At 64.9% G+C, this 27192-nt stretch overlaps 2 protein-coding genes across 2 annotated transcripts in view; one reads left to right on the top strand and one right to left on the bottom strand.

Moving 5' to 3' along the window:
• Positions 1 to 399: 399 nt before the first annotated feature.
• On the bottom strand, positions 400 to 9041 carry LOC128950357 (sphingomyelin phosphodiesterase 5-like). Its single transcript, XM_054295242.1, has 9 exons — positions 8948 to 9041; positions 7968 to 8685; positions 7238 to 7661; positions 7072 to 7144; positions 5721 to 5861; positions 4074 to 4163; positions 3447 to 3510; positions 2337 to 2481; positions 400 to 495 (listed from the first exon to the last, which is right to left on the bottom strand). The coding sequence occupies exons 1-9, from the start codon at positions 9039 to 9041 to the stop codon at positions 400 to 402; spliced, it is 1845 nt and encodes a 614-aa protein (XP_054151217.1).
• A 14891-nt stretch (positions 9042 to 23932) lies between these two features.
• The window catches only part of LOC128950358 (myosin-6-like), a 31924-nt gene continuing 28664 nt past the window's right edge, over positions 23933 to 27192 (top strand). The window contains exons 1-2 of the mRNA XM_054295243.1: positions 23933 to 24133; positions 26323 to 26466. Coding sequence (XP_054151218.1) covers positions 23933 to 24133; positions 26323 to 26466 — 345 coding nt within the window. The remainder of the gene's footprint in view (positions 24134 to 26322; positions 26467 to 27192) is intronic.

Genomic DNA, 27192 nt, shown 5'->3' with positions numbered 1-27192 from the left:
CACCGTGTCCAGCCCCATGTCCATCCCAGTGTCCATCCCAGTGTCCAGCCCTGTGTCCATCCTGGTGTCCATCCCAGTGTCCAGCCCTGTGTCCAACCCCGTGTCCAGAGCGCGGCCAGTCTCAGGTCCAAGCTCTGTCCATCCCAGTGTCCAGCCCTGTTTCCATCCCAGTGTCCAGCCCGGTGTCCATCCCAATGTCCATCCCTATGTCCAGAGTGTGGCCACTCTCAGGTCTGAGCTGTGTCCAGCCCCGTGTCCATTCTGGTGTCCATCCCGGTGTCCAGCACTGTGTCCAGTGAGATGTCCATCCCAGTGTCCATCCTGGTGTCCATCCCGCTGTCCAGCCCAGTGTCCATCCCGGTGTCCATCCCGGTGTCCAGCGCCGTGTCCGTGCCGGGGTCAGAGGTCAGCTGGCCCCAGGCGCAGCCGCAAGGCCACGGGCAGGTGGTCAGACATTGTGGCCAGCTCGGTGATGACCGAGTACCCGGTGACCTCCTGTGGGGACAGCGGGGTCAGGGCGGGGTCACGGGGACACCAGGGGTCACTGGGGTCATGGGGGTCACTGGTGTTCCCAGTGGTCACTCACAGTGGTCAGTGTGGGGTCACAGGGGTGTTTACTGGGGGGGTCACTGGGAGGTCCCAGTGGTCACTGAGGACGCTGGGGGTCACTCATGGTGGCCAGCATGGGGTCACTGGGGTCACTGGGGGGGTCACTGAGGGGTCACTGGGGAGGGGTCAATGGGGGGGGTCACTGGAGGTCCCAGTGGTCACTCATGGTGGTCAGCATGGGGTCATAGGTGTGTCCTAGGGGGGTCACTGGGGGGTCACTGGGGTCTCAGCGGTCACTCTCAGTGGTCAGCACGGGGTCACAGGGGTGTCCCAGGGGGGTCAATGGGGGTTCAATGAGGGGCCATTGGGGTCCTAGCGGTCACTCATGGTGGCCAGCATGGGGTCCCAGGGGTCACTGAGGTCCCAGTGGTCACTCACGGTGGCCAGCATGGGGTCCCAGGGGTCACTGAGGTCCCAGTGGTCACTCACGGTGGCCAGTGTGGGTTCCAGGGGTCACTCACAGTGGCCAGAGTGGGGTCCCAGGGGTGTCGCAGGGAGGTCAGTGGGGGTTCAATGAGGGGTCACTGGGGTCGCAGTGGTCACTCACGGTGGTCAGTGTGGAATCCCAGTGGTCATTGGGGAGTCACTGGGGGGGTCACTGAGGGGTCACTGGGAGTTTCCCAGTGGTCAGTCACGGTGGTCAGTGTGGAATCCCAGTGGTCACTGGGGAGGTCACTGAGGGGTCACTGGGGGGGTCACTGGGGGGTCACTGGGGGGGTCACTGAGGGATCACTGGGGTCCCAGCGGTCACTCCCAGTGGTCAGCACGGGGTCACAGGGGTCACTGGGGGGTCATTGGGGGGTCACGGAGGGGGTCACTGAGGGGTCCCAGCGGTCACTCACAGTGGTCAGTGTGGAATCCCAGGGGTCACTGGGAGGGTCACTGAGGGGTCATTGGGTGCTGTCCCAGAGGTCACTCCCAGTGGTCAGCATGGGGTCACTGGAGGGGTCACTGGGGGGTCATTGGGGGGGTCACTGAGGGGTCACTGAGGGGTCCCAGCGGTCACTCATGGTGGTCAGTGTGGAATCCCAGTGGTCATTGGGGGGTCACTGAGGGGTCATTGGGGGGGTCACGGAGGGGGTCACTGGGGGGTCACTGAGGGGTCATTGGGTGCTGTCCCAGCGGTCAATCACAGTGGTCAGCATGGGGTCACAGTGGTCAATGGGGGGTCACTGGGGGGGTCACTGAGGGGTCAGTGAGGGGTCCCAGCGGTCACTCACAGTGGTCAGCATGGGGTCACTGGGGGGTCACGGAGGGGTCACTGGGTGGGGTCCCAGCGGTCACTCACAGTGGTCAGTGTGGAATCCCAGTGGTCACTGGGGGGTCATTGGGGGGTCATTGGGGGGTCACTGCGGGGTCCCTGAGGGGTCCCAGCGGTCACTCGCAGTGGTCAGCACGGGGTCACTGGGGGGTCACTGGGGGGGTCACTGGGGGGTCACTGAGGGGTCATTGGGTGGGGTCCCAGCGGTCACTCACAGTGGTCAGTGTGGAATCCCAGTGGTCACTGGGGGGTCATTGGGGGGTCATTGGGGGGTCACTGCGGGGTCCCTGAGGGGTCCCAGCGGTCACTCACAGTGGTCAGCACGGGGTCACAGGGGTCACTGGGGGGTCACTGAGGGGTCATTGGGTGGGGTCCCAGCGGTCACTCACAGTGGTCAGCACGGGGTCACAGGGGTCACTGGGGGGTCACTGAGGGGTCACTGGGTGGGGTCCCAGCGGTCACTCACAGTGGTCAGCGCGGGCCCCCTCCTCAGCAGCGCTCTGTCCACTCTCCGGCCCTGCCACGGCCGCGGGGCCGTCGGGTCCAGGGCCCCGCAGGACAGGATGGGACCGGCCAGGAACCGCTCGCGTCCCCACGGCTCGGACAGTGTCCTGAGGGACAGGGGGACATGGGGACATGGGGACAGCGTCCTGAGGGACAGGGGGACAGGGGGACAGAGTGGGACACAGTGACAGGGACATGGGGACATGGGGACAGCGTCCTGAGGGACAGGGGGACATGGGGACGGACATGGGGACAGCGTCCTGAGGGACAGGGGGAGATGGGGACAGGGGGACAAGGGGACTGTCCTGAGGGACAGAGGGACGTGGGGACAGGGGGACATGGGGACAGTGTCCTGAGGGACAGAGGGACAGGGGGACAAGGGGACATGGGGACAGTGTCCTGAGGGACAGGGGGACATGGGGACAGTGTCCTGAGGGGACAGGGGGACATGGGGACAGCGTCCTGAGGGACATGGGGACAGTGTCCTGAGGGACAGGGGGACATGGGGACAGCGTCCTGAGGGACAGGGGGACAGGGGGACAGAGTGGGACACAGTGACAGGGACATGGGGACATGGGGACAGCGTCCTGAGGGACAGGGGGACATGGGGACAGTGTCCTGAGGGACAGGGGGACAGTGTCCTGAGGGACAGGGGGACAGGGGGACAGAGTGGGACACAGTGACAGGGACAGGGGGACATGGGGACAGTGTCCTGAGGGACGGGGGACATGGGGACAGTGTCCTGAGGGACAGGGGGACAGGAGGACATGGGGACAGTGTCCTGAGGGAACTTCGGGACATGGGGACGGACATGGGGACAGTTTCCTGAGGGACACAGTGGGACATGGGGACACATGCGGGGACTTGGGGACACAGGACAGAGTGACAGGGACATGGGAACACGGGGACACGGGGACATGGGGACACGGGGACACAGGGACACAGAGGGACACGGGGACACGGGGACACGGGGACACGGTGGCAGAGGGGCCACGGCGACACAGGCATGGAGGACCCTACCCTCCCCCCCAGTGTCCCCCCCCCTCCGTGTCCCCAGTGTCCCCGTTGTCACCTCCTCATCTCCTCAGGGGTGGACACGGGCTCCTCGTAGATCCTGAGGTAGTTGAGCAGCGTCCCTGGGGACAGCAGGGGACAGCAGGGGACATGAGCGGGACCCGGGACATGGGGAGGGGACAGCAGGGGACAGGGACATGAGCGGGACCCCAGGGGACAGGGAGGGGACAGGGAGGGGACAGGAGGGGACAGCAGGGGACAGGGAGGGGACAGGGACATGAGCGGGACCCGGGACATGGGGAGGGGACAGCAGGGAACAGGGACATGAGTGGGACCCCAGGGGACAGGGAGGGGACAGGACCCCAGGGGACAGGGAGGGGACAGGAGGGGACAGGAGGGGACAGGGTGGGGACAGGGAGTGAACAGGACTCCAGGGGACAGGGAGGGGACAGGGACATGAGCGGGACCCAGGACATGGGGAGGGGACAGGAGGGGACAGGAGGGGACAGGAGGGACATGAGCCGGGACCCCAGGGGACAGGGAGGGGACAGTGCGCTCCCCCAGGCACAGGTAACACTGGGGTCCCCGGGCAGAGGTGACACCGGGGTCCCCGGGGAGGTGACAGCGATGTCCCTGGGGAGGTGACACCGGGGTCCCCGGGCAGAGGTGACATTGGTGTCCCCACCGATGGCCCAGGGCTGCTCCTGGCCCGAGTCGCGGCACGCGGGGTCCCAGAACTCCTTGAACAGCGCGTGCCGCCGGTTCTGGCTGTCACCTGCCGGGGACACGGCACTGCTGTCACCCCCGTGTCCCCCCCAATGTCCCCCTGTCCCAGTGTGCCACCCATGTCCCCCCCGTGTCCCCCACCCGGCTCCTCTGTCCCCTGCCTGTGTCCCCACAGCGTCCCCTCCGCATCCCCCCGTGTCTCTCTGTCCCTTCGTGTCCCACATCTCTGTCCCCCGTGTCCCCCCGTGTCCCCTGTCCCACTCCCTGCGTGTCCCCCCATGTCCCTCTGTCCCCTGCCCATGTTCCTTCATGTCCCACACCTCTGTCCCCCATGTCCCCTGTCCCCGTCCCCGTGTGTCCCCCCCCGTGTCCCCCATGTGCCCCCATGTCCCTCTGTCCCCCTCCCGTGTCCCCTCATGTCCCCTGTCCCCCTCCCGTGTCCCCCAATGTCCCACACCTCTGCCCCCCGAGTCCCCCCATGTCCCCCGTTCCTCTGTCCCCTGCCCGTGTCCCTTCGTGACCCAAGTCTCTGACCCCCGTGTCCCCTCCTGTCCCCTGTCCCTCTCACATATCCCCCCGTGTCCCTCTGTCCCCTGCCCGTGTCCTTTTATTTCCCACACCTCTGTCCCCTCCCATGTCCCCCGTGTCCCTCTGTCCCGTGCCCGTGTCCCCCCGTGTCCCCCCATGTCCCCTTGTCCCCCTGCCCATCTCCCTTTGTGTCCCACACCTCTGCTCCCCCATGCCCCACTGTGTCCCTCTGTCCCCCTCCCGTGTCCCCCAATGTCCCAAACCTCTGCCCCCATGTCCCCCTGTGTCCCTCTGTCCCTCTCCTGTGTCCCTTCATGTCCCACACCTCTGCCCCCCGTGTCCCCCTGTGTCCTCCCATGTCCCTTTGTGTCCCACACCTCTGTTCCTCGTGTCCCCCCGTGTCCCTCTGTCCCCTGCCCATGTCCCCCCGTGTCCCCTGTCCTCTGCCTGTGTCCCTTCATGTCCCACACCTCTGCCTCTCATGTCCCTCTGTCCCCCTCCTGTGTCCCTCTGCTCCCCCATGTCCCCCCGTGTCCCTCCCGTCCCCCCATGTCCCCTCATGTCCCACACCTCTGCTCCACCGTGTCCCTCTGTCCCCCTCCTGTCCTTTCGTGTCCCCCATGTCCCCCCGTGTCCCCTCATGTCCTTCTGTCCCTTCATGTCCCGCACCTCTGCCTGGTCTGTCCCCCCATGTCCCTCTGTCCCTCTCCCTCCGTGTCCCCCTGTGTCCTCTGTCCCCCTGCCCATGTCCCACCATGTCCCACACCTCTGCCTGTGTCCCCAACCCATGTTCCCCTGTGTCCCTCTGTCCCCTGCCCGTGTCCCTCTGTGTCCTCTGTCCCCCTGCCCATGTCCCTTTGTGTCCCACACCTCTGCCCCCCGTGTCCCCCCATGTCCCTCTGTCCCCTGTCCCTCTCCCGTGTCCCCCCATGTCCCACACCTCTGTTCCCTGTGTCCCCCCGTGTCCCCCTGTGTCCCCCTGCCCATGTCCCCCGTGTCCCCCTGTGTCCCCCTGCCTGTGTCCCCCTGTGTCCCCCTGCCCGTGTCCCCTGTGTCCCCCCGTGTCCCCTGTCCCCACCGCGGGAGCAGTTGTCGAAGTTGAGGTCCCCGCAGAGGACATCGAAGGCCACCAGGTCCCCAGGGCGGTGCTGCTCGTCCCGGAACTCCCGGAGCCACCGGAGCACCCAGGAGAGCTGCTGGTCACGGATGGTGGCATCGGCTGGGACATGGGGACAATGGGGACATCATGGGGACATCGTGGGGACAGGGACAGACACAGGGACACAGGGACAGACACAGGGACAGCTGCTGGTCACGGATGGTGGCATCGGCTGGGACATGGGGACAATGGGGACATCATGGGGACATCGTGGGGACAGGGACAGACACAGGGACACAGGGACAGACACAGGGACAGCTGCTGGTCACGGATGGTGGCATTGTCTGGGACAGGGGGACATAGGGACACCATGGGGACAGGGACAGACACAGGGACAGGGGCAGATACATGGACAGCTGCTGGTCACAGATGGTGGCATCAGCTGGGACATGGACATGGGGACATGGGGACACAGGGACACATACAGACACTGGGACAGGGGCATGGGACATGGGGACATGGGGACATGGACACGGGGACATGGACACAGGGACACATACAGACACAGGGATAGGAACACAGGGACATAGGGACACGTACGGACACTGGGACAGGGACACGGGACATGGGGACATGGGGACAGACACAGGAATGGGGACACAGGACACAGACACAGGGACAGGCACTGGGACAAGGACACGGGCACAGGGACACGAGACGTGGGACATGGGGATGTGGACATGGGGACACGGGGACACATGCAGATACAGGAATGGGGACATGAGGACATGGGGGCATGGACATGGGGACACGGACAGACACCAGGACAGGGACACAGGACATGGGGACATGTACAGATGCTGGGACAGGGACACAGGACATGGGGACATGGGGACAGACGGTGACGGGGACACGGGGACACACAGGTGTATATGGACAATGGGGGACATGGAGACACAGAGGGACAGACGCCGGGACATTGGGGACAGGGGGACACAGACACACGGGCGCAAGGGAACACAGACACGAGGACGCGGGGACATGGGGACACACGGATACCTGGGGACATGGGGACACAGGGATACTTGGGGACAGGGGCACACACGAACACAGACACAAGCACAAAAGGACATGGGGACGGGGGACACACGGACACACACATGGGGACGCGTGGACAGATGGACACAGATGTGGTGGGAAACAAACACATGGACACAGCAGGACAAGGACACCTGGACACACCTGGACAACACCCCAAGGACCCAACACCCCGAGGCCCCCCAATGTCCCCTCCAGTGTGCCCCCACGCCGTCACCGTGTCCCCACTCACCCGCGGGCGCCTGCAGGTGGGTGCAGCCCAGGTACCCCACGACGCGCCGGCCTCTCCCCATCCCCAGCAGCACCTGGAGGGGACGCCAACCACGCGTCACGCGTCACCTCAGCCCCGCGTCACCCCCCGCGCCCCTCAGGCGCCCCCCCGGGCGCCGTCCCCTCACCTGCGCCACCAGCAGCCCCTTGTTGGCCAGCGCGTCCTCGCGGGCGGCGTCGGGGAAGGGACGGAAGCGGGCGGCCAGCAGCGGGAAGCGGCTGCCCAGGAGGAGCCCGCTGCCCAGCGCCCGCAGCCGCCCGCGGCGCAGCCCGCCCGGGCCCACGCCCCACAGCACGTGCGGGAAGCGCCGCCCCAGCTGCCGGCGCAGCGCGGCGGCCGCGGCGCCGTCGAACACCTCCTGCAGGCACACGAAGTCCACGTCCGGCGGGACGCGGGCGCTCAGCACCGGGGGCATGGGGTCGGCCAGCGGGATCGGCCGCTCCGGGCCCGGGCTGGACGTTGGGCATGGAGGGGCTCCCGGGCTCGGGTTGGTCGTCAGCGTTGGGTTGGTCATCGGTGTTGGGTTGGTCATTGGAGTTGGGTTGGTCATCCATGTTGAGTCGGTCATTGGAGTTGAGTTATCCATAAATGTTGGGTTGGTCATCCGTGTTGAGTTGGTCATTGCAGTTGGGTTGGTCATCTGTGTTGGGTTGGTCATCCATGTTGAGTTGGTCATTGCAGTTGAGTTGTCCATCAATGTTGGGTTGGTCACCCATGTTGAGTTGTCCATAAATGTTGGGTTGGTCATCCATGTTGAGTCAGTCATTGCAGTTGAGTTGGTCATCAACGTTGGGTTGTCCATCAGTGTTGGGTTGCCCATCGCCATTGGGTTGCCCATCGGCATTGGGTTGCCTGCCGCCATCTCCACCCATTCCATCGTGCCATCCACCGTCTCCGCCGGCCCGGCCGCCCTCCCCGCGTCCCCCCTGGCGTCTCCCCCCGGGTGCCCCCGCGCCGCGGTGCCCCCGTACCCGCGGCCCCTCCGCGGCCCCAGCAGCCCGCGCCGGTGCCCGTTGGGTTCCGCGGGCGCCCCGGCCGCCAGCACCCGCCCGATGAGCGCCGCCCGGCGCCGCGTGTCGCCCAGGTTGCTGAAGCGCGCCAGCCCGCTGGGCAGCAGGCACACGTTGGCCGTCAGGAAGGCGAAGCCGCGCGCTCGCCGCGGGTCCCAGGGCTCGGCCGCGGCCGTGCCGGCCGTGTGCTGGTGGACGAACGGCCGGCGCTTGGCCTGCGCCGGGAGCCACAGCAGCAGCCCCAGCAGCGCCGGCGGCAGCGCCAGAACCAGAACCAGCACCAGCGCCGGCGCCAGCAGCGCCCGGGCACCCACGGCCAGGCAGCGCCCGGCCCGGCGCCGCCGCCAGCGCGCCCGCTGCGCCGTGGTGGGCACCAGCAGCGCCAGCAGCCGGTCCAGCGCCCAGTACCCGGGGGTCAGCAGCGCTTCGGCCGCCGCGGCCACCGCGGCCAGCGTCCGGCTGGGGAAGGGGGTGTCCGGCAGAGTGGACGGGGGTGGCCACGGCATTGGGGTGTCCTCGGTGTCCCCCTGGAGCGGTTCGGAGGCTTGGAGGCAGAGGGCGCAACCTGTGGGGAGAGATCTCGGTGAGGCGAGGGGGACCCCGGGCGTGTCCCTGTCACCGGATGGGGCAGGACCCTCCGTGACCCGCGTGCCACCGTGGGAAAGCGGGGTGTGACCCCCTCCCCACGGTGGTCAGTGTGGGAAACCCCTGTGGCCAAAGTGCGACCCCTCCCCATCCAGGCCACCACCGTGGGGACGTCCCCGGACCCCCCCCCCCAAACCCCAAATCCCAATTCCCGTGGGAAACTCACGCGGCCGCAGCGCGACCCCCCCGGCCCATCCCGGCCACCGTGGGAAACTCCTGCGGCCACCAGCGGCCACCGTGGGAATGTCCGGCGGGAGTGTCCCCTGGCCAGGCCATCCCCCGCGTCCCCGGTGCCACCGTGGGAGTGTCCCCAGCGGTCACCGTGGGAATGTCCAGCGGCAATGTCCCCTGCCCGGGACCCTCCCCCTGTCCGGATGGGGGTGACGGACACGGGACCCCCCCCCTGTGTCTCGGTGTCCCCTCCCCGGGACCCCCGAGGCCGCCTCAGGTGGGCGGGGACGCTCCGGCCCCACCTGCGCCCTCAGCCCCGCCCCCTCGGCAGCCGCCCCCTCACCTGTGCCCGGCTTGGGGGGGTCTGGAGGCACCGGGACCCCGCTCAGGGTGAGGCCGGACAGGTGAGGCCCGAACCCTGAGCCCGGCCAGGTGAGGCCAGGCCCCTCCCCTTGTCCAGGTGAGTCCTGATCCTGTCCAGGTGAGTCCTGGCCTCTCCCCTTGTCCAGGTGAGTCCCGGCCCCTCCCCTTGTCCAGGTGAGTCCTGGCGGATGAACCTGGCCAGGTGAGTCCTGGCCCCTCCCCTTGTCCAGGTGAGTCCCGGCCCCTCCCCTTGTCCAGGTGAGTCCTGGTGGATGAGCCCGGCCAGGTGAGTCCCAACCCTTCCCCTTGTCCAGGTGAGTCCCAGTGGATGAGCCCGGCCAGGTGAGGCCAGGATCCTGATCCTCTCCAGGTGAGTCCCAGCTCCTCCCCTTGTCCAGGTGAGTCCCAGTGGATGAGCCCGGCCAGGTGAGGCCAGGCCCCTGATCCTGTCCAGGTGAGTCCCAGCCCCTCCCCCCTTGTCCAGGTGAGTCCTATCTGGCTGGACTGGCCCAACAGGTTCCCAGCAGCTCCAAGCCCCCAGGGCCGGACACTGCATGTGGTCAATGACACCTCACTTGGGCAGGTAACAGCTCACCTGGGCAGGTGAGACATCACCTGGGCCAATAAAACCTCACCTGGGCCACTGACACCTCACCTGGGCAGGTAACACCTCACCTGGGCCAATAAAACCTCACCTGGGCCAATGAAACCTCACCTGGGCCACTGACACCTCACCTGGGCAGGTAACACCTCACCTGGGCCAATAAAACCTCACCTGGGCCAATAAAACCTCATCTGGGCAGGTAACACCTCACCTGGGCCAATAAAACCTCACCTGGGCCAATAAAACCTCACCTGGGCCAATGAAACCTCACCTGGGCAGGTAACACCTCACCTGGGCCAATAAAACCTCATCTGGGCCACTGACACCTCACCTGGGCAGGTGACTCCTGCCCCAATTCTTCCCTGACTCTGCAGCTGCCCAACCCCAGCATGGGATGGAACCGGACACTGGGACACTGGGGACGCTGGGGATGCTGGGGATGCTGGGGTACTGGGAATACTGGAAGTGGGGGACACTGGGGACAATGGGGACACTGGGGTACTGGGGACACGGGGAATGCTGGGGACACTGGGGATATGGGGGACACTGGGGGACACTGGGAATGTTGGGGGCACTGGGGACACTGGCTGTGCTGGGGACACTGGGGACACTGGGGATACTGGAAGTGGGTGACACTGGGGGCATCGAGGTTACTGGGAATGCTGGGGACAATGGGAATGTTGGGGACACTGGGAAAGCTGGGGACACTGGAGGTGCTGGGGACAATGGGAATGCTGGGGACACTGGGGACACTGGGAATGTTGGGGACACTGGGAATGCTGGGGATAATGGGACACTGGGGACACTGGGGATGATGGGGACACTGGGAATGCAGGGGACAATGTGACACTGGGGACGATGGGGACACTGGGACACTGCGGTCAATGGGACACTGAGCATGCTGGCCATACTGGGGTCACTGGGGATAAGGGGACACTGGGGACACTGGGGACACTGGCCATAGTGGGGTCACTGGGGATAAGGGGACACTGGGGACACCGGGGACACTGGCCATACTGGGGTCACTGGGGATAAGGGGACACTGGGGACACTGGGGACACTGGCCATAGTGGGGTCTCTGTGTCACCCACAGGGGTCCCCCCAGCCCCAGCTCACCCCTGGGTGCCGTGGGTGGCAGCGCTGGCAGTGCCACAGGTGACACAGGACAGGTGTGGCACCTCCGGCCACGGGACAGCCCCGACACCCACGGGGCCGAATGTGTGTCACCCGAGCCCGTGGGGACTGTCCCCAGTGTCCCCAATGTCCAGGCAGAGGGGTTCCAGTGTCCCCAGTGCCCACCCAGAGGGGCCAGGGCCAGTGTCCTCATGTCCCCAGTTGCTGTCCCAGTGTCACCCCCATTGTCCCCCCGCTGCTAGCAGTGACACCAGCAATGTCCACACGGTCCTGTCCCAGTGTCACCAGCATTGTCCCCAGGGTGCTGTCCCAGTGACACTAGCAGTGTCCCCACAATGCCGGCAGTGTCACCAGCAATGTCCCTACTGTGCTGTCCCAGTGTCACCGGCATTGTCCCATGGTGCTGGCAGTGTCACCCCCATCTTCCCCCTGGTCCCATTCCAGTGTCACCCCCATTGTCCCCAGGGTGCTGGCAGTGTCACCCCCATCTTCCCCCTGGTCCCATTCCAGTGTCACCCCCATTGTCCCCAGGGTGCTGGCAGTGTCACCCCCATCTTCCCCCTGGTCCCATTCCAGTGTCACCCCCATTGTCCCCAGGGTGCTGGCAGTGTCACCCCCATCGTCCCCCTGGTCCCATCCCAGTGTCACCCCCATTGTCCCCACAGTGCTCGCAGTGTCACCGGCACTGTCCCCGAGGTCCTGTCCCAGTGTCACCCCCATTGTCCCCGCAATGGTGGCAGTGTCACCGGCACTGTCCCCACGGTCCTGTCCCCATGTCCCCGGCACTGTCCCCCCAGTGCTGGCACTGTCACCGGCAGTGTCACCCCTATTGTCCCCATGGTCCTGGCAGTGTCACCCCTGTTGTCCCCGCGGTGCCGCCTTCTCCCGGGTGTGGCCGCCGAGCCCTCCCTGCCGTGTCCCTTGCTGTGCCCGGGGGGCACAGGTGACACCACGAGTGACACCACAAGTGGCACCCGGTGGCCCGAGGGCTGGGCAGGACCCGTGCCACCCGTGCCAGCTCCGAGCCCGTCCCGGTTCCGGTTCCCGGTTCCCAATTCCCAGTTCCCATTTCCCCATTCCCCGTTCCCAGTTCCCATTTCCCGGTCCCCTCCAGTGCCACTTGTCGCCGCCAGCTCCCGGCCACCCCCTCACCTCCGCACGCCGCCATCGGGGCCACCACCGGGGGCCACCACCGAGGGCCACCAAGGGCCACCACGGGCCACCGCCGGGGCCACCGCCGGGGCCACCGCCGGGGCCACCGCCGGGGCCACCTCTCGCAGCTGCCACCGCCGGCGGCCGCAGGTGACAAACAAAACATCCGCCGGCCGCGGGGTCACCGCGGCGCCGCCCGGTGTCGCGTTCCTGTCGCGCTGCGTGGCCGGACACGGTGCCACCCCCGGGACACGGACACGGGGCCACCTCCGGGACACGGCGACACCCCCGGGACACCGGAACCACCCCCGGGACACGGACACGGCGACACCCCCGGGACACGGACACGGGGCCACCTCCGGGACACGGTGACACCCCCGGGACACCGGAACCACCCCCGGGACACGGACACGGCGACACCCCCGGGACACGGACACGGGGCCACCTCCGGGACACGGCGACACCCCCGGGACACGGTGACACCCCCGGGACACCGGAACCACCCCCGGGACACGGACACGGAGCCACCTCCGGACACGGTGCCACCCCCGGGACACCAGGGCCACTCCCGGGACACGGTGCCACCCCCGGACATGGAGCCAGTCCCGGGACACCGGAGCCACCCCCGGACACGGTGCCAGTCCCGGGACACCGAGGCCGCATGGCCGCCGCCGCCGCCGCCGGCAGGTGTGGCCGGACCGGTTCTCCCGGTAGCCCCAAGGGGCTGTGGTGGCACCTGCGCCACCCCACACCCCCTCATCTGCCCAGGTGACACTGTGAGGGGTGGCCCGAGCTGTCCCTGTCCCCTCCCCTGTCCCCTTCCCTGTCCCCGTCTCTGTCCCCTTCCCTGTCCCCTCCATTTCCTTTTCCCGCCACCGGAGCGAGCGGACTCACGGCGGGGAGGGGTCGGGTCCGTGTCCCCCCCTCTCCCCCGGACCCCCAAACCCCCAGACCTCGGTCCATGTCACCCTCTGTCACCCCCTGTCCCCTCCTGTCCCCTCCTGTCACCTCCTGTCCCCTCCTGTCACTCCCTAAGGGGACACGGAATGTGACAGGGAAGGGGACACGGGAGGGGGACACGGGAGGGGGACACGGGAGGGGACACGGGAGGGGACACGGGAGGGGACACCCCCCGACCGCCCCCCCGGCACCCCCCGGTGACCTCGGTGCGGATCCGCGGCTCCGCTGTTGTCGCCTCCAAAAGCGAAAGGAAACGCGCGGCCAAAAGCGAAAGGAAAAGCGCGGTGACCCCCCCGGCATGGCCGCGACCCCCCCGGCATGGCCGCGACCCCCCCGGAATGGCAGTGACCCCCCCAGTACAGCCCCCCAGTATGGCCGTGACCCCCCCAGTGCCGCAGTGACTCCCCAGTATGGCAGGGACCCCCCCAGAATGGTCCTGATCCCCCCAGTACGGCCATGACCCCCCCAGTACGGCAGTGACCCCCCCCAGTACAGCCCCCCAGTATGTCCGTGCCCCCCCCCCAGTGTGGCAGCATAGCAGTGAACCGCCCCCCCCCAGTATGACCGTGCCCCTCCCAGTACAGCCCCCCAGTACGGCTGCGACCCCCCCAGTACGGCCATGGCCCCCCCCCAGTACAGCCCCCCAGTACGGCTGCGACCCCCCCAGTACGGCCATGGCCCCTCCCAGTACGGCCCCAGTATGACCGTGCCCCCTCCCAGTACGGCCATGCCCCCCCAGTACAGCTGTGACCCCCCCAGTATGTCCATGCCCGCCCCCCAGTACAGCCCCAGTATGACCGTGCCCCCCCCCCCAGTACAGCCGTGCCCCCCGGACTGGGCAGACTGGGCAGGTGTCGGGGGGGGGGGGTCAGTGCCGGGGGTGGCACCGGCCCTGCAGCCCCCCCAGGGCTGTGCCCGCTGTGCCCGCGCTCACCTGGGCTGCAACACCTGGGCTGGGCAAGGGGAGGGAACCCCGCGAGGGTCCTGTGCCAGGGACAGCGCCAGGTGCTGTGCCAGGTGTCATGTCAGGGTCATGTCAGGGTCATGTCAGGGTCATGCCAGGTGCTGTGCCAAGGACAGTGCCAGGGACAGTGCCAGGTGTCATGTCAGGGTCATGTCAGGTGCTGTGCCAAGGACAGTGCCAGGGACAGTGCCAGGTGTCACGTCAGGGTCATGCCAGGTGTCATGCCAGGTCCTGTGCCAGGTGTCATGCCAGGACCATGCCAGGTGCTTTTCAGGGGCCTGTGCCAGGTCCATTCCCGATACCAAGCCATGTGTCACATCAAGATCATGCCAGGTATCATGCCAGGTGTCGTGCCAGGTGCTGTGCCAGGGACAGTGCCAGGTACCATGCCAGGTGCTGTGCCAGGTGTCATGCCAGGTACCATGTCAGGATCATGCCAGGTCCTCTGCCAGGTGCCATGTCAGGTTCCAGGTGCCATCCTGAGTTTTGTGCCAGGTGCTGTGCCAGGTGTCCTGCCAGGTGCATGCCAGGTGCTGTGCCAGGTGTCATGTCAGGTGTCCCGCCAGGTGCCATGTCAGAATCATGCCAGGTCTTTTTCCAGGTGCTGTGCCAGATCCTGTGCCAGGTGCAATGCCAGGTGTCCTGCCAGGTGTCACGCCAGGTGCTGTGCCAGGTGTCATGTCAGGTGCCATCCTGAGCGTCATGCCAGGTGCCATGTCAGGATCGTGCCAGGTGTCCTACCAGGTTCCAGATGCTGTGCCAGGTGCCATGCCAGGTGCTGTGCCAGGTGCTGTGCCAGGTGCCATGCCAGGTGTCACACCAGGTGCTGTGCCAGGTGCCATCCTGAGCGCTGTGCCAGGTGCCATGCTAGGTGTCACACCAGGTGCCGTGCCAGGTGTCACACCAGGTGCTGTGCCAGGTGCCGTGCCAGGTGCCATGCCAGGTGTCACGCCAGGTGCTGTGCCAGGTGCCATCCTGAGCGCTGTGCCAGGTGCCATGCCAGGTGTCACACCAGGTGCCGTGCCAGGTGTCACACCAGGTGCTGTGCCAGGTGCTGTGCCAGGTGTCACGCCAGGTGCTGTGCCAGGTGCTGTGCCAGGTGCCATCCTGAGCGCTGTGCCAGGTGCCATGCCAGGTGTCACACCAGGTGCTGTGCCAGGTGCTGTGCCAGGTGCCGTGCCAGGTGTCACACCAGGTGCTGTGCCAGGTGCTGTGCCAGGTGCCGTGCCAGGTGTCACGCCAGGTGCTGTGCCAGGTGCCATCCTGAGCGCTGTGCCAGGTGCCATGCCAGGTGTCACGCCAGGTGCTGTGCCAGGTGCCGTGCCAGGTGTCACGCCAGGTGCCGTGCCAGGCTCCAGGTGCCATGCCAGGTGCTGTGCCAGGTGCCGTGCCAGGTGCCGTGCCAGGTGCTGTGCCAGGTGCCGTGCCAGGCTCCAGGTGCTGTGCCAGGTGCCATGCCAGGTGCCGTGCCAGGTGCCGTGCCAGGCTCCAGGTGCCAGGCTCTCCACGTCCCCCCATCGCTCCTTCCATGTCCAGGGGGGTCCCAGGTGTCTGGGGGGATCTCCCAGGTGTCCAAGGGGGGGTTCCCAGGGCGTCCCAGGTGTCTGGGGGGGATCCAGGTGTCTCGGGAAGGGTCCCAGGTGTCCAGAGGGGTCCCAGGTGTCTGGAAGGGGACAAAGCAGGGCCGGGGGGTCCCCAGGGTGTCCCAGGTGTCCATAACGGCCTCAAGTGTCCAGGAGGGGTCCCAGGTGTTCAGAGGGGTCCCCAGGGTGTCCCAGGTGTCCAGGAGGGGACACAGGTGTCTGGAGTGGGGGGTTCCAGGTGTCCAGGAGGATCCCAGGTGTCCCAGGGGTCTGAGACTTAGCAGGTGTTCAGGAGGGGACACAGGGGTCCCGGTGGGGGTCCCCAGGGTGTCCCAGGTGTCCGGAGGGGTCCCAGGTGTCCAGGGAGGCCCCGGATGTCCAGGGGGGTCCCAGGTGTCCAGGGGGGTCTCAGGTGTCCAGGGAGGCCCCGGCTGTCCAGGGGGGTCTCAGGTCTTTGGGAGGGCACACAGGAGTCTCGGGGAGGGGTCTGCAGGGCTCCCAGGTGTCCAGGGAGGGGACACAGGTGTCCAGGGAGGCCCCAGGTGTCGGGGGCAGGGTGTCCCAGGTGTCCGGGGGGTCCCAGGTGTCCACGGAGGAACTCAGGTGTCCAGGGTGTCCCAGGTGTCCAGAGGGGTCCCAGGTGCCTGGGGCTGTCCAGGTGTGCAGGGCGCGCGCACAAATGTCCAGGGAGGGGACACAGGTGTCCAGAAGGGGTCCCCAGGGTGTCCCAGGTGTCCAGGGAGGTCCCCAGGTGTCCAGAGGGGGACACAGGTGTCTGGGGTGTCCCAGGTGTCCAGGGGGACAATGGAGGTGTCCGGGGGGGGTCCCAGGTGTCCAAGAGGGGTCTCAGGTGTCCAGGCAGGTCCCAGGTGTTTGGGAGGGGACACGCGTGTCTGTGGGGGGGGTCCCAGGTGTCCGGGGGGTCCCAGGTGTCCAGAGGGGGTCCCCAGGGCGTCCCAGGTGTCTGGAAGGGTCCCAGGTGTCCATCATGGCCTCAGGTGGCTGGGAGGGGTCCCAGGTGTCCAGGGAGGGGACACAGGGGTCCGGGTGGGGGTCCCCAGGGTGTCCCAGGTGACCAGGAGGGGACACAGGTGTCCATAACGGCCTCAGGTGTCTGGGAGGGGTCCCAGGTGTCCAGGTGAGGGTCCCCAGGGTGTCCCAGGTGTCTGGGAGGGGTCCCAGGTGTCCAGAGGGGTCCCCAGGGTGTCCCAGGTGTCCATCACGGCCTCAGGTGTCTGGGAGGGGTCCCAGGTGTCCAGGTGAGGGTCCCCAGGGTGTCCCAGGTGTCTGGAAGGGTCCCAGGTGTCCAGGTGAGGGTCCCCAGGGTGTCCCAGGTGTCTGGGAGGGGTCCCAGGTGTCCAGGTGAGGGTCCCCAGGGTGTCCCAGGTGTCTGGAAGGGTCCCAGGTGTCCAGGTGAGGGTCCCCAGGGTGTCCCAGGTGTCTGGGAGGGTCCCAGGTGTCCAGGGAGGGGTCCCAGGTGTCCAGGTGAGGGTCCCCAGGGTGTCCCAGGTGTCTGGAAGGGTCCCAGGTGTCCAGGTGAGGGTCCCCAGGGTGTCCCAGGTGTCCATCACGGCCTCAGGTGTCTGGGTGGAGGCCGCAGCCCCCCACTGTGGACATCCACTGTGTCCCTATGGGGCAGGGAGGGGTCTCTATGGGGCAGGGGGTTCTCTATGGGGCCAGCCCCTTCTATGGGGCAGGGAGGGGTCTCTATGGGGCAGGGGGTTCTCTATGGGGCAGGCAGGGGTCTCTATGGGGCCAGACCCCTCTATGGGGCAGGGAGGGGGTCTCTATGGGGTCAGGCCCATATATGGGGTGGGGTGGAGTCTTTATGGGGCAGGGTGGGGTCTCTATGGGGCAGGGGGGTGTCTCTATGTGGCCAGGTCCCCTCTATGGGGCAGGGGGTCTCTATGGGTCCAGGTCCCTCTATGGGGCAGGAAGAGGTTTCTATGGGGCAGAGGGGTCTCTGTGGGGCCAGGCCCTTTATGGGGCAGGGGAGGTCTCTATGGGGCAGGGGGGTCTCTATGGGGCAGGGAAGGTCTCTATGGGGCCAGTCCCGTCTATGGGGCAGGGGAGAGTCTGTATGGGGCCAGACTCCTCTATAGGGCCAGGCCCCTCTATGGGGCAGAGGGGTCTCTCTATGGGGCCAGACCCCTCTATGGGGCAGAGGGGCCTCTCTATGGGGCAGGAGACTCTCTATGGGGCAGAGGGGTCTCTATGGGGCAGGGGTCTCTCTATGGGGCAGGGGGATCCCTATGGGGCAGGGGTCTCTATGGGGCAGGGCTCTCTCTATGGGGCAGAGGGGTCTCTATGGGGCAGGGCTCTCTCTCTGTCTCCAGCCCCTCTCCATGGGTCCCGCTGTCCCCCTGCCCCCCCGCAGGAATGTGTTGCCTCTCGGGGTCTCTCTATGGGGCAGGGGTCTCTCTCTCTATGGGGCAGAGGGGTCTCTCTCTCTATGGGGCAGGGGTCTCTCTCTCTATGGGGCAGGGCTCTCTCTATGGGCCAGGGGTCTCTCTATGGGGCAGAGGGGTCTCTCTCTCTATGGGGCAGGGCTCTCTCTATGGGGCAGGGGTCTCTCTATGGGGCAGGGGGATCCCTATGGGGCAGGGGTCTCTATGGGGCAGGGCTCTCTCTATGGGGCAGAGGGGTCTCTATGGGGCAGGGCTCTCTCTCTGTCTCCAGCCCCTCTCCATGGGTCCCGCTGTCCCCTGCCCCCCCGCAGGAATGTGTTGCCTCTCGGGGTCTCTCTATGGGGCGGGGGGTCTCTCTCTCTATGGGGCAGGGCTCTCTCTATGGGCCAGGGGTCTCTCTATGGGGCAGGGGTCTCTCTATGGGGCAGGGCTCTCTCTATGGGGCAGGGGGGTCTCTCTATGGGGCAGGGGTCTCTCTCTCTATGGGGCAGGGCTCTCTCTATGGGGCAGGGGGGTCTCTCTATGGGGCAGGGGTCTCTCTCTCTATGGGGCAGGGGGGTCTCTCTATGGGGCAGGGGTCTCTCTCTCTATGGGGCAGGGGTGTCTCTATGGGGCAGGGGTCTCTCTATGGGGCAGAGGGGTCTCTCTATGGGGCAGGGGTCTCTCTCTCTATGGGGCAGGGGGGTCTCTCTATGGGGCAGGTGTCTCTCTCTCTATGGGGCAGGGCTCTCTCTATGGGGCAGGGGGGTCTCTCTATGGGGCAGGGGGGTCTCTATGGGGCAGAGGGGTCTCTCTATGGGGCAGGGGTCTCTCTCTCTATGGGGCAGGGGTCTCTATGGGTCCCGCTGTCCCGCCGTCCCCCCCGCTGCCCCCCCGCAGGAATGTGTCGCCTCTCAGGACACTTTGTCACCGCGGTTGTGACAAAGTGGAGCCGTGTCCGGGCCCGGTGCCAGCCCCCCCCGCCCCACCCCGCCCCACCGCGGCCCCACCGCGGCCCCACAGCGGCCCCACCGCGGCGGCCGAGGGCACAGATAAGGGCCCCGCCCCCCCCGGCATGTCCCGATATAGCCGCGATAGCGACGGGGCTGTCAGCGCGCGACAGTGTGGGGACACTGGGCAGGGACAGCGGGCAGGGACAGCGGCCCCACAGAGCGCCATAAATGGGATCCCCTGCCCCATAGCGTGCCATAAAAGGGATCCCCTGCCCCATAGAATACCCTAAAAGGGATCCCCTGCCCCATAGAATACCCTAAAAGGGACCCACAGAATCCCCTAAATGAAGGAACCCCCTCTGCCCCATAGAATCCCCTAAATGAGGGAATCCCCCATCCCTGCCCCATAGCGTTCCCTAAAAGGGATCCCGTGCCCCATAGAATGCCCTAAAAGGGATCCCCTGCCCCATAGAATGCCCTAAAAGGGATCCCCTGCCCCATAGAATACCCCTGAAAGGGACCCACAGAATCCCTTAAATGAGGGAACCCCCTCTGCCCCATAGAGTGCTCAAAAAAGGGATCCCCTGCCCCACAGAGTGCCCTAAAAGGGATCCCCTGCCCCATAGAATGCCCTAAATAAGGGAACCCCCTCTGCCCCATAGAATACCCTAAGAGGGATCCCCTGCCCTATAGAATACCCTAAAAGGGAGCCGCTGCCCCATAGAATACCCTGAAAGGGACCCACAGAATCCCCTAAATGAGGGAACACTCTCTGCCCCATAGAATCCCCTAAAGAAGGGACCACTTGTCCCCATAGAATCCCCTAAATGAGAGACTCCCCTGTCCCTGCCCCAGAGAATCCCCTAAAAAGGGATCCTCCTGCCCCACAGAATACGCTAAAAGGGATCCTCCTGCCCCATAGAATCCCCTAAAAAGGGACCACCTCTCCCCATAGAATCCCCTACAAAGGGATCCCTCTGCCCCATAGAATGCCCTAAATGGGATCCTCTGCCCCATAGAATACCCTAAAAGGGACCCTCTGTTCCTGCCCCATAGAATCCCCTACAAAGGGATCCCCTGCCCCATAGAATACCCTAAAAGGGAGCCGCTGCCCCATAGAATCCCCTGAAAGGGACCCACAGAATCCCCTAAATGAGGGAACCCCCTCTGCCCCATAGAATCCCCTAAATGAGAGACTCCCCTGTCCCTGCCCCACAGAATCCCCTAAATGAGAGACTCCCCTGTCCCTGCCCCACAGAATCCCCTAAAAAGAGATCCCCTGCCCCATAGAATCCCTTACAAAGGGATCCTCCTGCCCCATAGAATGCCCTAAAAAGGATCCCCTGCCCCATAGAATACCCTAAAAGTGACCCCCTGTTCCTGTCCCACAGAATCCCCTACAAATGGACCCCCCTGCCCCATAGAATCCCCTAAAATGGGATCTCCCCCTGTGCCACAGCATCCCCTTAACAAGAGACCCACCTGCCCCACAGAATCCCCTACAAAGGGACCCCCTGTCTGTGCCCCATAGAATCCCCTACAAAGGGACCTCCCTGTCCCTGCCCCATGGAATCCCCTAATAAGGGACCCTCTTGTACCTGCCCCACAGAATCTCCTAAAAAAGGGATGCCCTGCCCCACAGAATCTCCTAAAAAAGGGATGCCCTGCCCCATAGAATCCCCTAAAAAGGGACACCCCTGCCCCACAGAATCCCCTAAATGAGGGACCTACCCCCATTCCTGCCCCACAGAATCCTCTAAACAAGAGACCCCCCCTGCCCCATAGAATCCCCTAAAAAGGGACACCCCTGCCCCACAGAATCCCCTAAATGAGGGACCTCCCTGTCCCTGCCCCATAGAATCCCCTAATAAGGGACCCCTCCGGCTCTGCCCTATGGAACCACCCCAAACCTGGATCTGCCCCACAACTCGCCCTATGGGGCGGACATGGGGGGCTCGGACCCCCTGACCCCACAGAGACCCCCCCCCATGGGGGGCGGGGCAGTGTGGGGCCGCCCCCTCCCCTCCTTTATCAGCCCCCCGGTCCCGCCCCACGGCTCCTCCTCCCCACAGCGCCCTATAAAATCTGTGGGGCCGCGGGGCTGCCCCAGTGCTGCTGTGGGGCACGGACTGACGGTGAGGGGTCTGTGTGGGGCGGGCGTGGGGCCTGTGGGGCGGGTATGGGGTCTATGGGGTGCACAGGGGTCTGTGGGGTGCACTGGGGTCTGTGGGGCACAGGGGAAGCCTGCAGGATCTATGGGGCACAGGGGATCTGTGGGGCGCATAAAGGAGATCTGTGGGGCACAGGGGATCTGTGGGGTGCACAGGGGTCTGTGGGGTGCAAAACGGGATCTGTGGGGCACATGGGAAGCCTTTGGGATCTATGGGGCACAAGGGACTTGTGGGGTGCACAGGGGATCTGTGGGGTGCATAAAGGATCTGTGGGGCACAGGCGGTCTGTGGGGTGCACAGGGCTCTGTGGGGCGCACAGTGGAATCTATGGGGCACAAGGGGGCGCATAAGGGATCTGTGGGGCGCGTGGGAAGCCTGTGGGATCTGTGGGGCACAGGGGATCTGTGGGGTGTGTAAGGGATCTGTGGGGCACGGGGTGTCGGTGGGGTGCATAGGGGGATCTGTGGGGTACAGGCAAACCTGTGGGATCTGTGGGGCACAAGGGGTGCATAAGGGGATCTGTGGGGCACAGGGGAAGCCTTTGGGATCTATGGGGCACAGGGGATTTGTGGGGTGCACAGGCGTCTGTGGGGTACATAGGGGGATCTGTGGGGCACAGGGGAAGCCTGTGGGCTCTATGGGGCACAGGTGTCTGTGGGGTGCCTAAGGGGATCTGTGGGGCACATGGGAAGTCGGCAGGATCTATGGGGCACAGGAGATTTGTGGGGTGCACAGGGATCTATGGGGCACATGGGAAACCTGTGGGATCTGTGGGGCACAGGGGATCTGTGGGGTGCACAGGGGATCTATGGGAAGTGCATAAGGGGATGTGTGGGGCACAGGGGGTGCATAAGGGATGTGTGGGGCACAGGGGGTGCATAAGGGATGTGTGGGGCACAGGGGAGCTGTGAGGCACATAAGGGGATCTATGGGGCAGAGGGGATTTGTGGGGTGCACGGGAAGCCTGGGGGATCTATGGGGCACAGGGGATTTGTGGGGTGTATAAGGGGATCTGTGGGGCACATGGGAAGCCTGTGGGATCTATGGGGCACAGGGGATTTGTGGGGCCCATAAGGGGATCTGTGGGGCACATGGGAAGCCCGCGGGATCTGTGGGGCGCAGGGGAAGTCGGCAGGATCTATGGGGCACAGGGGTCTGTGGGGTGCAGCCCCTCACCCCAGTGTCCCCCCAGATCCCTCCATCCGACCCACCGGACCCACAGACCCCAGGTGAGGGTGGGGAGGGGCTGGGGGGCTTTGTGGGGTGGGGGTCCCTGGTGGGGTCTGTCCCTGTCCCCCAGGACAGAGGGCGGACGCGGTGCTGGTGACACTGTGGGGTCAGGGATGGGGTCAGTGACCATGGCATTCCACGAATGACCATGGGGGTCAATCAGTGACCTTGGGGTCAATCAGTGACCTTGGGGGTCAATCAGTGACCATGGGGGTCAATCACTGACCTTGGGGTCAATCAGTGACCATGGGGGTCAATCAGTGACCTTGGGGTCAATCAGTGACCATGGGGTCAATCAGTGACCTTGGGGTCAATCAGTGACCATGGGGGTCAATCAGTGACCTTGGGGGTCAATCAGTGACCTTGGGGTCAATCACTGACCATGGGGGTCAATCAGTGACCTTGGGGTCAATCACTGACCATGGGGGTCAATCAGTGACCATGGGGGTCAATCAGTGACCTTGGGGTCAATCACTGACCATGGGGGTCAATCAGTGACCATGGGGGTCAATCACTGACCATGGGGGTCAATCAGTGACCTTGGGGTCAATCACTGACCATGGGGGTCAATCACTGACCATGGGGTCAATCAGTGACCATGGGGGTCAATCAGTGACCTTGGGGTCAATCAGTGACCATGGGGGTCAATCAGTGACCTTGGGGTCAATCAGTGACCTTGGGGGTCAATCACTGACCATGGGGGTCAATCAGTGACCTTGGGGTCAATCAGTGACCATGGGGGTCAATCAGTGACCTTGGGGTCAATCACTGACCATGGGGGTCAATCAGTGACCTTGGGGTCAATCAGTGACCTTGGGGGTCAAACAGTGACCTTGGGGGTCAATCAGTGACCTTGGGGTCAATCAGTGACCATGGGGGTCAATCAGTGACCTTGGGGGTCAATCAGTGACCATGGGGGTCAATCACTGACCTTGGGGTCAATCACTGACCATGGGGGTCAATCAGTGACCTTGGGGTCAATCACTGACCATGGGGGTCAATCAGTGACCATGGGGGTCAATCAGTGACCTGGGGGTCAATCAGTGACCATGGGGTCAATCACTGACCATGGGGGTCAATCAGTGACCTTGGGGTCAATCAGTGACCATGGGGGTCAATCAGTGACCTTGGGGGTCAATCAGTGACCTTGGGGTCAATCAGTGACCTTGGGGTCAATCACTGACCATGGGGGTCAATCAGTGACCTTGGGGTCAATCAGTGACCATGGGGGTCAATCAGTGACCTTGGGGGTCAATCAGTGACCTTGGGGTCAATCAGTGACCTTGGGGTCAATCACTGACCATGGGGGTCAATCATGGGGGTCCATGGACGGTCAGTGGGTGGGTCGGGGTCCATCCCTGTCCCCCCACGGTGTCCCTGTCCCCCAGGAGAGATGGCGGACGCGGTGCTGGTGACAATCAGTGACCATGGACGGTCAGTGGGTGGGTCGGGGTCCATCCCTGTCCCCCCACGGTGTCATTGTCCCCCAGGAGAGATGGCGGACGCGGTGCTGGCGGCGCTGGGCGCGGCGGCGCCGTTCCTGCGGCCGGGCGAGCGCGAGCGCCTGGCGGCCACCACGCGTCCCTTCGACCCCCGCGCCGAGTGCTTCGTGCCCCACGCCGGGCACGAGTTCGTCCGGGGACGCGTGCTGCAGAGGCAGGGCGGCAGCGCCACCGTGGAGACCGAGCTCGGAGAGGTGACACCGGGGGACATGGGGGGCTTGGGGACATGGGGGTCACAGGGGTCTCCATGGGACATTGGCGGCAGCGCCACCGTGGAGACCGAGCTCGGAGAGGTGACACCGGGGGACATGGGGGGGCTTGGGGACATGGGGGTCACAGGGGTCTCAATGGGACATTGGGGAGATGTCACTGTGGAGACCGAGCTCGGAGAGGTGACATCGAGGGGGACACGGGGGGCTTGGGGACATGGGGGTCTCAATGGGACATTGGGGAGATGTCACTGTGGAGACCGAGCTCGGAGAGGTGACATCGAGGGGGACACGGGGGGCTTGGGGACATGGGGGTCTCAATGGGACATTGGGGAGATGTCACTGTGGAGACCGAGCTCGGAGAGGTGACATCGAGGGGGACACGGGGGGCTTGGGGACATGGGGGTCTCAATGGGACACTGGGGAGATGTCACTGTGGAGACCGAGCTCGGAGAGGTGACACCCAGGGGCACAGGGACATGAGGGGGTCATGGGGACCTTGGGGACATGGGAGGGTCGCAGGGGTCTCGATGGGACATTGGGGAGATGTCACTGTGGAGATCAAGATGGGAGAGGTGACACTGGGGGCTCACAGGGGGCCTGGGGACATGGGGACCTCGGGGACAGTCACGGGGTTCTGGAGATGTCATGGGGACCTTGGGGTCACTGGGAGCTTGGGGACAAGGGGACCTTTGGGAGGGTCACAGGGCTCTGGGGAGGTCATGGGGACCTTGGGGTCACAGGGGTCTCAATGGGACATTGGGGAGATGTCACCGTGGAGACCGAGCTCGGAGAGGTGACATGTGGGGCATGGGGGGCTTGGGGACATGGGGACCTTGGGGAGGGTCACAGGAACCTTGGGGACATTGGGACCTTGGGGTCACAGGGGTCTCGATGGGACATTGGGGGCAGCGTCACCGTGGAGACCAAGTTGGGAGAGGTGACACCCGGGGCATGGGGACATGGGGGGGTCATGGGGCCTTGGGGACATGGGGACCTTGGGGACATGGAAGGTCACAGGGCTCTGGGGGCATCATGGGGACCTTGGGGACATGGGGACCTTGGGGACATGGAAGGTCACAGGGCTCTGGGGGCATCATGGGGACCTTGGGGACATGGGGACCTTGGGGACATGGAATGGTCATAGGGGCCTCAATGGGACACTGGGGAGATGCCACCATGGAGGTGGAGCTGGGAGAGGTGACATGGGGGGCACGGGGACATGGGGGGGACATTGGGGACCTTGGGGTCACGGGGGGCTTGGGGACATGGGGAGGGTCATGAGGGCTTGAGGTCATGGGGGGCTTTGGGGACATGTGCTGGTCACAGGGGGCTTGGGGACATGGGGACCTTGGGGAGGGTCACAGGGGTCTGGGGGCATCATGGGGACCTTGGGGTCACTGGGGTCTCAATGGGACATTGGGGGCAGCGTCACCGTGGAGACCGAGCTCGGAGAGGTGACATGTGGGGCATGGGGGGCTTGGGGACATGGGGACCTTGGGGACATGTAGGGGTCACAGGGGTCTCAATGGGACATTGTGGGGGAGGTCACCATGGAGAATAAGCTGGAAGAGGTGACACCAGGGGGGTCATGGGGGGCTTGGGGACATGGGGACCTTTGTGGTGACCTTGGGGTCACAAGGGCTCTTGGGGACATGGGAGGGGTCATGGGGACTTTGGGGTCACAGGGGACCTTGGGGACATGTGGGTGTCACAGGGGTCTCAATGGGACACTGGGGAGATGCCACCATGGAGAGGAGCTGGAAGAGGTGACACCAGGGAGGTCATGGGGACCTTGGGGTCATGGGGACCTTGGGGACTTTGGGAGGGTCACAGGGGTCTCAATGGGACATTGATGGAGATGCCACCATGGACACCGAGCTGGGAGAGGTGACACCAGGGAGGTCATGGGGACCTTGGGGACATGGGGACCTTGGGGACTTTGGGAGGGTCACAGGGGTCTCAATGGGACATTGATGGAGATGCCACCATGGACACCGAGCTGGGAGAGGTGGCACCAGGAGGGTCACGGTGACCTCAAGGAGACCCCAGATGGATCATGGTGGGGCTCGTGGTGGAGCTCCTAGCGAGGGGACATCGCCATGGACACCAAGCCGGGAAAGGTGACACTGGTGACACTGTGGGGTCACCGTTGACCCCCCGGCGTCCCCCAGACGGTGACGGTCAAGGAGGGCGACGTGCACCAGCAGAACCCGCCCAAGTTCGACAAGATCGAGGACATGGCCATGCTGACGTTCCTGCACGAGCCCGCCGTGCTCTTCAACCTCAAGGAGCGCTACGCCGCCTGGATGATCTACGTGAGACCCCCAGGATGGGCGGGGGGACCCCAAAAATGGGGAGGGGGACCTCAAAAACGGGGAGGGGGACCTCAAAAATGGGGGGGGAGAACCTCAAAAATGGGGGGGGGGGGCAGCAAAAATGGGGGGGGAAAACTAAAAAATGGAGAGGGGACCTCAAAATTGGGGGTGGAACCTCAAAAATGGGGGGAACCTCTAAAATGGGGGAGAACCTCAAAAAGGGGGGGGGAACAGCAAAAATGGAGAGGGGAAACTCAAAATGGGGTAGGGAATCTGAAAAATGGGGGGAGAACCTCAAAAATGGGGGAAGGACCTGAAAAATGGGGGGGAACGTTAAAAATGGGAGAGGGAACATCAAAAATGGAGAGGAACATCAAAAATGGGGCGAGAACCTCAAAAATGCGGGGAGAACCTCAAAAATGGGGTGGGAAACCACAAAAGTGGGGGGGAGAACCTCAAAAATAGGGAGGGGGACCTCAAAAATGGGGGGGGAATCTCAAAAATGGGGGAGAACCTCAAAAATGGAGGGGAACAGCAAAAATGGAGAGGGGAAACTCAAAATGGGGTAGGGAATCTCAAAAATGGGGGAAGGACCTGAAAAATGGGGGAAGGACCTGAAAAATGGGGGGGAACGTTAAAAATGGGGTGGGGAACCACAAAAATGGGGGGGAACAGCAAAAATGGGGGGGGAAACGTCAAAAATGGGGGAGAACCTCAAAAATGGGG

The sequence above is a fragment of the Melozone crissalis genome, unplaced genomic scaffold, assembly GCF_028551555.1.
Source record: "Melozone crissalis strain CALT ecotype California unplaced genomic scaffold, PUWL_Pcris_2 ptg000549l_1, whole genome shotgun sequence".
Taxonomy (NCBI): Eukaryota; Metazoa; Chordata; class Aves; order Passeriformes; family Passerellidae; genus Melozone; species Melozone crissalis.
Note: the sequence above shows the minus strand (reverse complement) of the source record. Positions and strands in the feature narration are given on the sequence as shown.

What these genes read in the sequence shown, in the direction of transcription:
- LOC128950357 (XM_054295242.1), bottom strand. Translation starts at nt 9,041, where the DNA reads ATGGCCTGGCCAGGGGACACTCCCGCCGGACATTCCCACGGTGGCCGC. An exon ending in CCACCTGCAGGCGCCCGCGG is followed by an intron (nt 5,862 to 7,071) that starts GTGAGTGGGGAC and finishes CCCATGTCCCAG; the next exon opens with CCGATGCCACCATCCGTGAC. An exon ending in CTTCGACAACTGCTCCCGCG is followed by an intron (nt 4,164 to 5,720) that starts GTGGGGACAGGG and finishes TGTCCCCGGCAG; the next exon opens with GTGACAGCCAGAACCGGCGG.